This window comes from Sparus aurata, chromosome 10 (genome assembly GCF_900880675.1).
Source record: "Sparus aurata chromosome 10, fSpaAur1.1, whole genome shotgun sequence".
Classification (NCBI taxonomy): Eukaryota; Metazoa; Chordata; class Actinopteri; order Spariformes; family Sparidae; genus Sparus; species Sparus aurata.
In genome coordinates, this window is record NC_044196.1 from 1,176,218 (window position 1) to 1,191,104 (window position 14,887).

At 41.3% G+C, this 14,887-nt stretch overlaps 2 protein-coding genes across 4 annotated transcripts in view; one reads left to right on the forward strand and one right to left on the reverse strand.

The window, feature by feature from the left end:
- The window catches only part of LOC115590038 (Fc receptor-like protein 5), a 435,016-nt gene that overhangs the window by 285,236 nt on the left and 134,893 nt on the right, over positions 1 to 14,887 (reverse strand). The gene's annotated exons all lie outside the window — the stretch shown is intronic.
- On the forward strand, positions 5,270 to 11,121 carry LOC115589960 (zinc finger protein OZF-like). Of its 2 annotated transcripts, XM_030431160.1 has the most exons (3): positions 5,270 to 5,722; positions 8,935 to 9,642; positions 9,895 to 11,121. In XM_030431160.1, exons 1-3 carry the CDS (start codon positions 5,530 to 5,532, stop codon positions 10,455 to 10,457), a joined length of 1,464 nt encoding a protein of 487 aa, XP_030287020.1. In that variant the 5' UTR covers positions 5,270 to 5,529; the 3' UTR covers positions 10,458 to 11,121. The 2 variants fall into 2 exon arrangements, with proteins under 2 accessions (XP_030287020.1, XP_030287018.1); XM_030431158.1 differs by having other exon boundaries at positions 8,935 to 11,121.

Sequence of the window (14,887 nt, forward strand, 5' to 3'; positions counted from 1 at the left end):
CTGAGTTCACATTCACTCTTGTTCCTGTGAAGCATGAAGATGATGATGAAGAGAAACCTCAGTCCTCGCAGTTTCATCAAAGACAAACTGAACAGATGGAAAAAGAATCTGACGGACGGAACTGTGGTGGGCCAGAACCAGCCAGGAACTCAGTTCCAGACAGACATTTACAATCAGGGACTGAAGATAGGACAGGAGACCCTCCTGAACCTCAGGCTGAAGACTCTCCTGAACCTGAGGCTGAGGACTTTCCTGAATCTGAGACAGAAGACTCTCCTGAAACTCAAGGTGAAGACTCACCTGAACCTCCGGGTAAAGACAATGATGATGTTTGGAGTGAGACCAAAGAACCTCAGTCAAGTTTAAACTCTCAGAAAAACATTGAGGTCCCTGTAAGTGGTGTAGGATGTGGTACTGACAAGGAACAGTTTACCTTCTCTGACTGTGGTGAAAGATCTAGCAAAAACTCAAAACTGATTGTTTGTAAGAGGATTCACACAGCAGAGAAACTGTTCAGTTGTGGTGAATGTGGTAAAAGATTCACCCGAAAGCAAGATCTTATCACACACACAAAGATTCACACAGGAGAGAAACCTTTCAGTTGTGGTGAATGTGGTCAAAGATTCATTCGAAAGCAAGATCTTATCACACACTCAAAGATTCACACAGGAGAGAAACCGTTCAGTTGTGGTGAATGTGGTCAAAAATTCATCCGAAAGCAAGATCTTTTCAGACACGCAAAGATTCACACAGGAGAGAAACCGTTTAGTTGTGGTGAATGTGGTAAAAGATTCATCCGAATACAACATCTTATCAGACACACAAAGATTCACACAGGAGAGAAACTGTTCAGTTGTGGTGAATGTGGTGAAAGATTCAGCCAACAGCAAGATCTTAACACACACTCAAAGAATCACACAGGAGAGAAACCATTTAGTTGTGGTGAATGTGGTCAAAGATTCAGCCAACAGCAAGATCTTATCACACACACAAAGAGTCACACAGGAGAGAAACCATTTAGTTGTGGTGAATGTGGTAAAAGATTCATTCAAAAGCAAGATCTTATCACACACATACAGAGTCACACAGGAGAGAAACCATTTAGTTGTGGTGAATGTGGTAAAAGATTCATTAAAGAGCAAGATCTTATCACACACACAAAGATTCACACAGGACAGAAACCGTTCACTTGCAGTGAATGTGGTAAAGGATTCATCCAAAAGCAAGGTCTTATCACACACACAAAGATTCACACAGGAGAGAAACCGTTTAGTTGTGGTGAATGTGGTAAAAGATTCATTCGAAAGCAACAACTTGTCACACACACAATGATTCACACAGGAGAGAAACCGTTCAGTTGCGATGAATGTGGTAAAAGATTCATCCGTAAGCAAAATCTTAACACACACACAAAGATTCACACAGGAGACAAACCGTTCAGTTGTGGTGAATGTGGTAAAAGATTCATCCATAAGCAAGGTCTTATCTCACACACAAAGATTCACACAGGAGAGAAACCATTTAGTTGTGGTGAATGTGGTAAAAGATTCATTCGAAAGCAAGAACTTATCACACACACAAAGATTCACACAGGAGAATGAATGTGATTAAAGATTCCGCCAACAGCAACATATTATCACACACATCAGGATTCACACAGGAGATAAAACATGTCTTTGCTCTCAGTGTGGTAAATTATTGAATAAAACATTTTGACATGGTACTTCAAGGTACTACGACACTTTGACCCATTCCCCATTGCTTAAAGTGGCCCTGTTTTTAAAGTTTTTTTACCTTAGTTTTTTGTTAGAATAGTCTTTATTGACATTTTGGATCTATACAGGAACGCTGCACAACCCAGTTGTTCTTCACCGCCTGCAGAAGGAAGAAATTATATTCAGAAGGAGACGGAACAACCAAGGTCCGGTCCTTCCATCTGATTGGTCCCACTGTGTGATAGCAGCTGGCCTTCATCAGGTGTTTGGACTACAGCTGATCCTGCGCTCGCATTCAAAACGAGTTGGAGTTTCTAGTCGGACGGGACAATTCTGACTGTACTGGCCCGCCACCAACCAAGACTTCAATTAAGATAATACCAGTTGATTGATGGGAGAGATCAGAGATGAGTGCAGGGTAACCATGACTGAGATATAGAGAGAGTGAGCAAGTGGTATAAATACTGGTTGGACTTCTCCTTCATTCTAATATAGTAGATCTTGGAGACATTCTCGGATAATTTACATGATTTACATCAATAAGTTCAATGAGCCTCATACGTCTCACGGCCGCTTAGAATAATCTGTGGGCCTGTTTGTGCAAATTCATCGACCGGCTGACCACGAAAGCTCCCGATCGTCCTCATTGCCACGCCGCTCCTGCTCACGTGCAATCAAACTGCACAAGAAGCCAAAGACTACGTAGCCGCCATCTTTGTTCAAATGGAGCGCACTCGTGAAATGATCAGCTCTGGTCAAAAACACTCATTGCTGCTATTTTTTAATTCCAGGTATATGATTAATACACACACACACACACACACACACACACTTATATCTCCATCTTTATCTTGGTTTTGGGTTTGCTTATGTTCTTGTAGTGCTGGTTGTAGAGAACAACTGTTGTTTGTTAAAGTATGTGGTTTGTGTTTTGGAGAAAGCACTGTTGATTTTAACTGAGCAGCATTTGTGATTATTTTGCGCAATTCCATATCATAATAACAACTGGTTGAGACAGTCAGTGCTCGGATTTACATCTTCCACCTCATCTAATTATTTATATTTTCATAATAAACAATTCTCTATTAACTTCAGGATTTGAGACTAGAAGCATATAATTTGATTAATGATCCCTGACTTCAGGTTGGTGCCTCATGTTCATTAATGAATCATAGTAACCTCCGTTTCATTAATTAACAATAACAATTTTATTGATTAACAAAAACAATTTAATTAATAATTATTTAATACGGCGTGGCACGTTAGATAAACACAAGTGTGATCGTTGTAACAGGTCACAGCTTCATCATAACCAAACTTAGAGTTTCAGCTGAACAGATGGACACAGAAGCTACTGGAGAGGCACGAGGAGAACAGAACCAGCCAGGATCTCAGATCCAGATAAACATTTACCAGTGTGACGACCTCTCCTCCTCTTGAATTGGTAGTCTGACATGCTCTGACTGTTTTTTTGCAGAGGTAGATGGAGCTGGGAGGGTTGTCTTCCTGTACCTGCCTTTATGGGCGGGGCTTCCAGAGTGTATATAAGGACTGCCTCTAGGGGTGTGTCTCTCTCTCTCACCTGGGCCTGCAGTAGGGCTCGCAGCCTCTTTTCCTTTGTTTAGTTTGCTGCACTTCACAACACAATACACCATATCTTCACTACCTTTCCTATTGTACATATCCCACTAGTTTAACATTTATGTTGGTTTGAGTTAAATAAACTACTTTTTGTTTAAGATGTGTGTGTGTGGCCTCCCTTCTTGTTGCCATCCTTGAGCCAGGTGGTAACACCAGAGTCTGAAGACAGGACTGAAGACTCCAGAGACTCAGACTGAATACTGTGATGAGACCAGTGAAAACACAGTTAGGCACTTTCCTACAAGATAATTACAAATCTGTATGTAGTTAAACATGTTGTCTAAATACTGACACACTAGGAAGTTGGATATTGTTGTTCCAAAAGAATCAAGCATGTTTCGAGCTACTGTGTATTGAAAATGTATTTTTAGCAGAGGTGGGGGACTCGAGTCACATGACTTGACTTGAGTTGGACTCGAGTCCAAAATTTGAGGACTTGAGACTTACTTGACTGACACTGATGAAAAAGTCGACTTGACTTTGTCTTGACACAGACTGACTTGAAAGTCTTGGCTTTTCTCTCTTTCTTTCTTGTGCACATACTGAGATGTTAGTTTCGTTTTTGATACTTTGCCCTCTGCCACTGTATGATGCTGTGTGCCAGAGTGACACTGTGGCAGCAGGATCGGGGGGGGGGAGACTTTATGTGAATAACTGAGGTGATGATACTGTTCGTTTGTGTAGGAAGACAACAACAGGGCAGCAGAATGGGTGGAAACAAACCAGCATTTCTTTTCAGGCAAGGTGGAGCTGCCCGATGCAGTCCAGATGGGAGAGGAGGAACTGGCAGAAGCTGCACAGCAATATGCCAGACTTTGGGTTGAGGAGGAGAGTGCAGACACGGATGACCAGGAGAGGGAAGACATCTTGGAGCCTTTCAGATTTCTGTTCTCCAGCATTGAAGACATGTGGACATTTAGTGAGGAGATGAGTGATAAATAAGGCTACTTGTGAATGTCAAACTGATGGTTGATGGCCTCGTAGGGCTCTACTGTTGTTGCTGTGCTGAATAAAGAGCAACTGATTGTTTGATCATTTTGTCATATTATGTGTGGTTTTTTAATCAAGCACCAAATAATTTACCTTGATTAAACCATGAAGAAAACAGGAAAGTTAATGCATTTGAAGGTAATGAATAGTTTTAACTATTCTTGCCCTTCACGTATGTTGTTATACATACTGTTATATATTTAATCATAGTAAAACATTTGATTGGCCTGTATGTCTTCTAAAGACCTTCAGGTGTATTATGCATAAGAGTTAGGTGAAACCATACACAGAAATATCACACAATAAAATAATGTATTTAACATGATAAATATTGTACATGAAATATAAAAAGCAGAGGCTAATTCTGTTTATATGTTGATGTGGTTTTAAGCAACTACTCCTGCACTCCACATGTGCGCTGAGGTTGCTTGCAGAGTTTAAGTATACAACCTCATCTCTTCAAAAGATCTTTCTTTAAGTTCAGATGTTTGTACTGAACTACTCTTACACTCTTCAAAGGTCAATTATGTATCAAAAGAGTGTTTTTGTTAAAGACAGGAAGAGAGGCTTTAGGCTAAGCAAGCCTAATGTTTTCATATGAACTGACGTCGCTAAACTACATGGACGAAGTTTATGCTGACGGAATTAATGTTGATGACGTACTGAATCGATATGTTGCTATGCTGATTCAGAAAAGCCTGCTCACGTCCGTTGCTACGTAGACAGAAAAGGCAAGATAAACATGTATGTCACATTTAAGAAATTAATGGTCTCAACATAACAATGTTGATTAATTAAATATAAATTAGCGACAAAAGCGCTTCCACCGGAAGTGTGTGCATGATTTTATTTTGAAGTTGATTGTGTCTAAACGATTTTATTTTGAAGTTTCTTGCGCGTACTTCCCGGCCTGAGGCTGGAGGACCGGAAGCGACCCCACCGTGGAGCTCTGCAGCCGGACTCTCCTGGACTCTCGTGGACTCTCGTGCTGCTCAGATCGCTTTTCTTCTGATTATTGATGATCGATTAGAGAGGAGCCGTCCACGGTAGTGATGTAGTGACAGTCTGGATGAACGTGTGTGATGGACTTTGTGCTGTTTGCTCTCAGACTCATCTCCCGCCAGATACAAGTATACACACGTTAGCTTAGCATGCTAGCTGTAAACAGTGTGACTGTGTGAAAATGTCTAAAGTCCAGATTCTGAGATCGTTGGTGAAGCAGCGACTGACTGCGGCTGCTGAGGAGATATGTGCGCTGTTTGAAAGGACGATAGCAGAGTACGAGGAGGAACTGTGTCGGTCCACAGAGCAGAACCAGCGACACCGGAACCTACTGGACTCTGCTTTAACGCCTCAGCTTCGGTCACACAGAGCAGGTTCGTTCTCCTCCTTCTTCACTGTCGGCACCGACACAAATCTGCATCTTTGTTCAATAGCTTCCGGGTCATGTGACCCATTGACTCAGAACCAGAGCCGAACTGTGTCCAGATTCTGGTGGAGTGAGACACATCTCCTTGTATTGGACTTTAGTGCTTTTTCTACTTTCAATTAATATTCTGTCGGGAAATCAGCATTTTTATTAATAGATTAGATTAGATATAACTTTGTATATGTGACGGGTTGTGTGTCTGAGGTGGTTCTGTAGTGGTTCTGTAGTGGTTCTGTGGTGGATGTGTCCTCTTTGTGTCTGTGGTCCAGGAAGGACAGCACGGCCACACAGGACTTGCTCTCAGTCTGGTTCCTTTTTAATGTAACAAAGCCGGTACAAAGGTTCTCTTTACTGGTCCAAACATCAGCAACACACAGTCGTTATCCACAGTGTGATGCAACTGCAATTATTCAGATCTCCAGCTCGAGAGTATTTTCCTTTAGCTTTCAGAAAAGACTATAAACACATTTCAATATTATTATAAGGCAAGGCAAGTTTATTTGTATAGCACAATTCAGAAACGAGGCAACTCAAAATGCTTTACAGGCACATACAAACTACATTAAAAGACATAAAAATTTCATGCAAGGCACGGATCAGGTATTGGTAAACATAATGACCGAACACCGCTGTCAACATTTTTTGTGCCTCTGATTCATGTCTTCATGTCACACTGCAAGTGATCCATTCATTTGTCACGCAGGAACTTAATTGAAAGCAGAGCTCCACCAAAGAGCCTGCAAACGTTGCGGAAGGTTATCTCATGTGTCAGTGTTTCTCCTGTGTGCATTCTGCTGCTGGATTTTCAGTGCCACCGCTGCAAAAAAAGACGTAATTTTTGATTTTAGATAATTTTTTAACTTGATGGGCGAATGCACACAGTGAAAGCACTACACCCCAAGTTATCTTAAATCCTCGTCATCCTATTCATAGGCTGCAACAGGGTGCAGCCGGGGTGAAGTTAGTTTCAGGTTGGATATTCAATGGATATTCACTCGGGTCCAGCCGCGAATTTACTGAGGTTCACCCAGTGTCAGCAGCAGGAGGACGTTCAGCTCACGTCCCAGAGCCTCGCTGAATGACTGGAGACTGATTTAGGGACCGTCATTAAATTACTGAAAAATTGAAGATAATTGCATTGTTTTTTCGATATCTTCCATGTTATGTGACCCAGTGACTCCAATCCAGCAGCACATTGTATAGATAAAGTGGACGAATGCGACACAGCTATTGTTATTGTATTTTAGTGCTTCCTCTATTTTATATTAATATTGATATGCAGAAATTTTTATTTTAATTTTTAGATTTTGATTTCTCAATAACGTTCATGTCATGTGACCCACAGACTTCTGAAACAGATTCTGTTTCCATAAAAAATCTATAATAATGAAGAAAATAATGGTAAAAAAGTTATCTAATGCTCAAGTGGTTAACATATTTTCAAGCAGCAATGTCAGCTTCTACACTATTTTGTTTCATGTCTTAGATTCTGATTCTGAAAATGACTTTTTAAATTAATTTATTTTTTTAATCTCACCAGCAGTCACCATTTAAAGGTTTATTTTTCCAAATTTTCTTTGAAGGGGGGGCATGCCCCCGGACCCCACTGGTGTTGCTGGTTATCGACTCAGAGCACCGCTGCTACAAAAAAATCTAGGGGAAACACCGACTGTTCTTAGAATTTTGAACGTGTAGGGCAAACTATTTTTTTGCCGATCACACCTATGGAGGGGTCCTCAGCCATGTCAGGACTTGAAAAATGATTTATCTTTAGGCTTTGCGCTAAGAATATTCCAGCAAGGAAGAACGTTCCTGGGTTTTTTATCCAGTCCCCAGCCCTGCTGTTTTGTCAAGTCATTGTCGGGGCTAATTAGCCGTCTGTTAGCAGGTTCTTGTCTGCTGTTTTGATTCCATGGCAGAGTAGTTTCGTGCCCACATAGTCCATTCCCTTCCACATTTACTTCTATCTGGTGGATCTTGGTTTCCAGCACAGAAAGTTGTCCACGGTGAAGGGAGGCATTTTGATACTAGTAAGCATTAGCTGCTAATCGGCTTGTGCTGCTTTGTAGGCCTAGTTCTGAAAGTACTGAGTTCTGAAAAAAATGTGAAATAGGAAATGGGCGTCTTCGTTTTGGAAAGTATGCGGATTCGCTGTCCACATGAGAACAGGAAGGCTGTGTTTTCGGATTTCTTTACCCTGAGACCCCTGTGCGTTTTCAGGTGCTGCGTTTTCAGGATCCGTATGGACGGTCGATACATGCAATACATGTGCGTTTTCGCAAAAGAGTGTTGTCGTCTGGACGGGGCCTTAGATTATCTAAGGATGTCTGGACCTTGATCACTATGTTAAATGTGCCCCCACACATTCCCCCCACCCTGCTGTTCACACTCTCTTAAGAGCCAACGCCCTCCCTTTGCATTTTGTTTGAACCGCCCTTCCTTGTTCTTTGTTCTCACTGTATAAGATGGTACTGTTTCAGTTGCTCTGGGTCCACTCAGCGGCTCTGCTCTGTGCCTGTCAGTCCACCAGTTTACCGGTATTCTTTGAATAAAACACATCACCGAAGCAAACTGCTCAACAGGACTTGAATGATTTCCTCAACAGTGGCAAGACAGATCTATTGTTTATTAACACACCTGTTAAGGCCCCCACACACCGCCCAGACGTCCAACTGCCTTATCTGACCACTCTCCGACCACTTTCTTGTGTGACCCGTTCGGCACAAAAGTTGCATTGAACACACTGCTTCGACGTGCTGCCAGCACATGAATGTTTTCTTTGCATTTTCTCTAAATGCAGCATAAAAGCTTTGTTGTGGGAGCGAGAAATTTGAAATTGGAGGTTATCAAGGAGCATGAAGTGTCAAAATGTAGGTGCAGAAAGACATAAGTATGAATTTTGAATCAACATTTAACTTGTGATTGCATTGTTTTGATTTCCTTTTTATACAGAGACAAATATAGAATTTTTAGAATTAAATTTCCAACACAATATTACACTTTCACACTGTTTGAATTCATTAAGATTTCTCATTTCTCATGATGTTCAGAGGAACAATGTGGGGTTACCTGTCTGCTCCAGTATTTGGCTAAATATCAACCCGATCTGAACTTTTTTGTCGGCCTAACATTTGTCTTTTTGTCTCCTGTGTCCTGCAGATGTCCAGCAGCTGTTGTTTGGTCAGAAGAAGGTTTCTCCTGAGCAGCAGGAGTGGAGCTCCAGTCTGGACCAGCAGGACCCAGAGCCCCCACACATTAAAGATGAACAGGAGGAACTGTGGACTTATCAGGAGGAAGCTGATATCACTGAGTTCACATTCAGTCTAGTTCCTGTTAAGCATGAAGATGATGATAAAGAGAAACCTCAGTCCTCGCAGCTTCATCAAAGACAAACTGAAGAAATGGAAACAGAATCTGACAGAGTGGACTGTGGTGGACCAGAGACTGAAGGCAGGACAGAAGACTCTCTTGAACCCGAGGCTGAAGACTCTCCTGAACCTGAGACGGAAGACTCTCCTGAACCTGAACCTGGAGACTCTCCTGAACCTGAACCTGAAGACTCTCCTGAACATGAGGCTGAAGACTCTCCTGAACGTCAAGCTGAAGACTCTCCTGAAACTGAGGCTGAAGACTCTTGTGAACCTCAGGCTGAAGTTAAAGATGATTTTTGGAGTGGGACCAAAGAACATCAGTCAAATTTAAACTCTAAGAAAGACATTGAAGGCCCTGTAAGTGGTGTAGGATGTGGTACTGACAAGGAACAATTTACTTTCTCCGGCTGTGGTGAAAGATCTAGCAAAAACTCAAAACTGAGGATTTGTAATGGGATTCACACAGGAGAAAAACCATTTAGTTGTCTTGAATGTGGTAAAAGATTCAGCTACCAGCATGCTCTTATCAGACATAAAAGGATTCACACAGGAGAGAAACCATTTAGTTGTCTTGAATGTGGTAAAGGATTCAGCCAGCAGCAAGATCTTACCAGACACGGAACGATTCACACAGGAGAGAAACCATTTAGTTGTCTTGAATGTGGTAAAAGATTCAGCTACCAGCGTGTTCTTAACAGACACAGAAAGATTCACACAGGAGAAAAACCATTTGGTTGTGGTGAATGTGGTAAAAGATTCAGCTACCAGCATGTTCTTATCAGACATAAAAGGATTCACACAGGAGAGAAACCATTTAGTTGTCTTGAATGTGGTAAAGGATTCAGCCAGCAGCAAGATCTTACCAGACACGGAACGATTCACACAGGAGAGAAACCATTTTGTTGTTGTGAATGTGGTAAAAGATTCAGCCGACAGCAAGATCTTACCAGACACACAACAATTCACAGTGGAGAGAAACCTTTCAATTGTCACGATTGTGGTAAAAGATTCGATGGAAAGCAAGATCTTATCAGACACAGGATGATTCACACAGGAGAGAAACCATTTAGTTGTCATGAATGTGGGAAAAGATTCAGAGGACAGCAACATCTTGCCAGACACAGGATGATTCACACAGGAGAGAAACCATTTAGTTGTCATGAATGTGGGAAAAGATTTGCCCAAAAGAACGGTCTTATCAGACACATGAGGAGTCACACAGGAGAGAAACCATATAGTTGTGGTGAATGTGGGAAAAGATTTACCCGACAGGATTATCTTCTCACACACATCAGGACTCACAAAGGATAGACATCACAAAGTTGTTGTGAATGTTGTTAAAGATTCAGCTGACAGCAACATTTTATCACACACATCAGGATTCACACAGGAGAAAAAACACGCCTTCGCTCTGAATGTGGTAAATAATTAAATAATGAATTCAGACATAATAGAAGTATGACCGGACACATGGCCGCAGGAGAGAAATACTTCTGTTGCAGCGATTGAGAGAAAACATTCACCCGGCGTGGCACGTTAAATAGTAACACGTCACAGCTTCATCATAACCAAACTTTGAGGTTCAGCTGAACAGATGGAAACAGAAGCTGATGGAGAGGCCTGAGGAGAACCAGAACCAGCCAGGATCTCAGATCCAGATAGACATTTACCAGAGTCTGAAGACAGGACTGAAGACTCCAGAGACTCAGACTGAAGACTGTGATGAGACCAGTGAAAACAACACAGTTCAGCACTTCCCTAACGATATGGACAAAATTTCATATCTCAATATTCATGCCAGATATCTCGATATCGATACAATACGATATGACTACAGGTTCGGTGAAAACTAAGCATTTTTCGGAAAAATAAAGAGATTATTTTAAGCCATATACAAATGGTTGATAGAGAAATCTTTACCAAATTATCACAAACTCACTACAGAGACAAATATATTTGAAGTATCAACAGTAAAGGGAGGGAGAAGATCAAACGAACTATGTGCATTTTTACAAGAACGATGACATCCTAATCTGGAGAGAAAGAGTGAGAGTGAAGATCGAGACTCAGCAGCTTCAGGTTATCGCTGGTAAAGTACCAGTGGAATTTAGAAAGACTAAGAAGTCAGAGAATTAACGGATCAAAACAGAGTAGACAGCAGCTATACGGTCTCAAATCCACAGAGCGAGCGGCAGCAGCGTCCACTCCTGCTGCCCCAGCCAGCCCCCCCACATACACACCTGCCGCCTGCAGCCGTGTGAGAGGACAGAGAGCCGGCGCTGCTGCAGGGGAGCCGCAGACTGATGACTCTGAGCAGCAGGAGAATTACAATATAATATATTTCTATAATGTATTTCTCACCTTTCCCCCGATGATCTGAATAAGTCGCTAAATTTGTTGCTAGTCGCTTTTTAGAAATAAAGTCGCTAAGAGGGTCTGAAAAGTCCCTCAACGAGCTAGAAAGTCACCAAGTTGTGTGTGCGTCTCAGTCTCCGTCTCCCTCACTCCCGCCCTCGTATGTTTGTCATTGGTTGGCTTCAGCTGTCGATCCACAGCAAGCATGAAATAAGGTTTGTGGTTGGCTGGCCTTAGCGGTGCATTCAAGGGCAATCGTAAAAAGGATGTTTGTTGTGACTGCCAGAGCTGTATGTGCAGAGCGAGCGGGGTAATCTATATCGTTTATATCGTTGCTTTTCCGATGTGAATATCTTGAATGTTCATATCTAGATATATCTAGATGTTGTGGAGACAGTTTATCCCATATTAAATTCACAAACAACCAAATGACTTTCTTGTGTTCAAGCATTTGTAATTCTGAAGATTCCTCTGAGCTGAGAGACACCTGTGAATGAAGTTTATCTGTCTTTGTTTAATCAACAAACACTGTGATGATTCGATCTCGTCCTCAGACCTCTGAACTCTTCTTCTATCCTGTCTTTCCAGCAGAGGTTTCAGGGACTCTGTGTGTCTGTTGTCAGATCAGTGAGCGTCCTATTCGTGACACCTGTGTTGTGTTGACAGTTTGTCTAATAAAAAATTCACAAACAACAGAATGTCTTTCTGGTGTTTATTCAATGATTTGTTAGCGGACACAGTACAGAGTGTTTTTCTGTAAGGAGCGTTTACTTGTCTGAACTTTTGTGAAGTTTAAGGGGAATTCTGGATCTTTTTAACCTGGACCTATATTTACATGTTTGATATGCAAATGATTTATACTTCATGAATGTTTTGGATCCGTCCAGTTGATCTTCTCAGCTGGCAGCCATGACACAACTGCAACGTGATCCTTATGGGCAACTCTGACCGTCAAACTTCAGTCAACTACAAGTGTTTTTGTCTCTGACAGGCTGAGGTTGTTATTCTCAGAGTCTGACAGAAAATATTCCTACAGAGACCGTTTTGTTAAATAATAAGATTAGTTTTGTATCCAGAAACACAAGTCCTGTTCAAGCAGTCTCTCTCTGAAATCTGGTGAGAGGTCACCTTTTGATCCTCAGAATCAGTTAAATATTGAAACATGACTTTGGAAATCCTCGCGGTAAACTCCAAATTCTTCTCTCTGACTTTTGTTTACAAAACAGATCTTATTATTTAACAGAACGGACTCTCTGTGTGGGAACCATGTCTGTAATGATGTCAGACTCTCACTGGTAGATTCCACTGAGCACATCTGCACTGTGTATGTTTAATTTATTACTTTGCAGATTCCATGTTGTAATTTGTTAAATCCTCAGTCTGATCCTCAAAGACGCCAAAGAGACAGAGAATATTTAACATTTAGATTTAACATTGAAAATGTAGGAACACAAGCCCTCTCGTCTCTGCATCTTAAAAAGGTCCTGTTTCGGCCGTGATTACCTTTAACCCAAATTGACCCTTTTTTCCAGCATAATGGGCCTGAAGCCCCTCACCTCTTGACCTGGCAGATCTTCTCATCTCCACCGAGTGGGAGGATGTTGTTTTTCTTGCTATAAACAGATCACCAGAGACTTTCTTTTAATAGTTTACAACAACACAGCACATCGGGTCCTCCCCCCAGTGTGTGTTAACACGAGCATGTTATTAATCACCAGTGATTAATGGCCTTTATTATCAAGTAGTGTATCTCCTGAAAAAATACATTTTTACAAGAGAACTAAATGTCACAAAGTTCACAAATGTTGCTGTAAATCTGGTCAAAGGTAACATTAAAAATGTTTTTTTAAACATGGTTTGTTGCTAAATGTGCCGAAAAGTTGCTGTTTATTTCCGCATGTGGGACTTTATAATCGGTGCCCTGAAGACATTTAATAAATACATGACTTAATAATTACTCCTCTGCTGACCATGAAATGTCTCAACCTGTAAAATCAGGGTGTGTGCATATACAGTATATGCGTGTGTGTGTGTGTGTGTGTGTGGATATGGAATAAAAGTCAAATGAAATGTGTTGAATTATTTTTGGGGAGGAAAAAACTCAGAATATTCAGATATGTCACAAAATCAAGACAAACACTAAAATATCTCTCATTAATTATGAGTAGTGTATCAACCGGTCCAGAATTTTAATGGTTGGTAGGTGAGTAATTATGATGTCATATATTTATTTTTATGAAGAGATTTTATGAAATTACTTCCAAATTACCACAATAATGACCAATTTATGTTACCAAATAAGAGAGTTTCCACTGGACTGAGTCTGTTCATGAACAAGATGAATGAAGCCAGAAATATCAACAAGTCCCAGAAAAGCTTCACTTAGAGGGTCAGAAGGCTTCAGGAGGCTTTTTAAATGGATATATAATCCCCAATAATTAGGGTCTGATCTGAACGAGTCACAAGATCTGCAAGAGATTCAGAGAACTCTTCTAGTAACTGGGAGTCAGAGGTCTGTAGATGACCTCCAGGTGAAAGCCTGTTCCCTGGACGAGGACGTTACTACTTGATGAAGATGGTTTAAAACCAGAGCCTCAAATGAAAACAATGTGATGGTCGTACCTTGAGCTCCACTGAACGGCCATTCAGATCATTTAGGAACTGGAACAAGGAGCCTTTCAGTGATAGTATGTGTTGGCTGTCTGTGCAGGAGGGATGACGGGATGCAGTAGTGATTAGCTTTGGTGTTTTATTATGTAAGATAGATAGATAGATAGATAGATAGATAGATAGACTTTATTGATCCTAAGCTGGGAAATTCCGGTGTAGCAGCAGCATTATACACAGAGACAATAACAACACAATAAAATAAGAGGAACAACCTAGACATATTAAATAGCAATAGAAAAAAAGTAGTATACAAAATGTACAAAATGTATAAAAGTGTATAAATAAGCAGAGTAATTGTAGTGCATGATAAAGTATAAGGTTGGGTGAACAGATTGAATAAAACCAAAGTGTGTAGAGACTTTGTGTTATGACCAGAGTTTTAGCTGTCATTGTACAGTGTGATGGCATGTGGCAGGAAAGATTTCCTGTATCTGTCCCTTCGACAGCGGAGCTGCAGCAGTCTGTGAGAGAAGGTGCTCTGCTGTCTGTCTACTGTGTGATGGAGAGGCTGCTGATCATTGTCCATGATGGATAACAGTTTGTTCAGCGTTCTCCTCTCCACCAGAGTCCTCCACCTCTTCCACCACCTCCCCTCTGATCCGTAGTGGCTGTGAAGGCATCTTCTTCCTCCTGAAGTCGATCACCATCTCTCTGGTCTTGTTGACATTTAGCCTCAGGTGATTCTGTTCGGAGCACAAAGTTGTCTACCAGTGCCC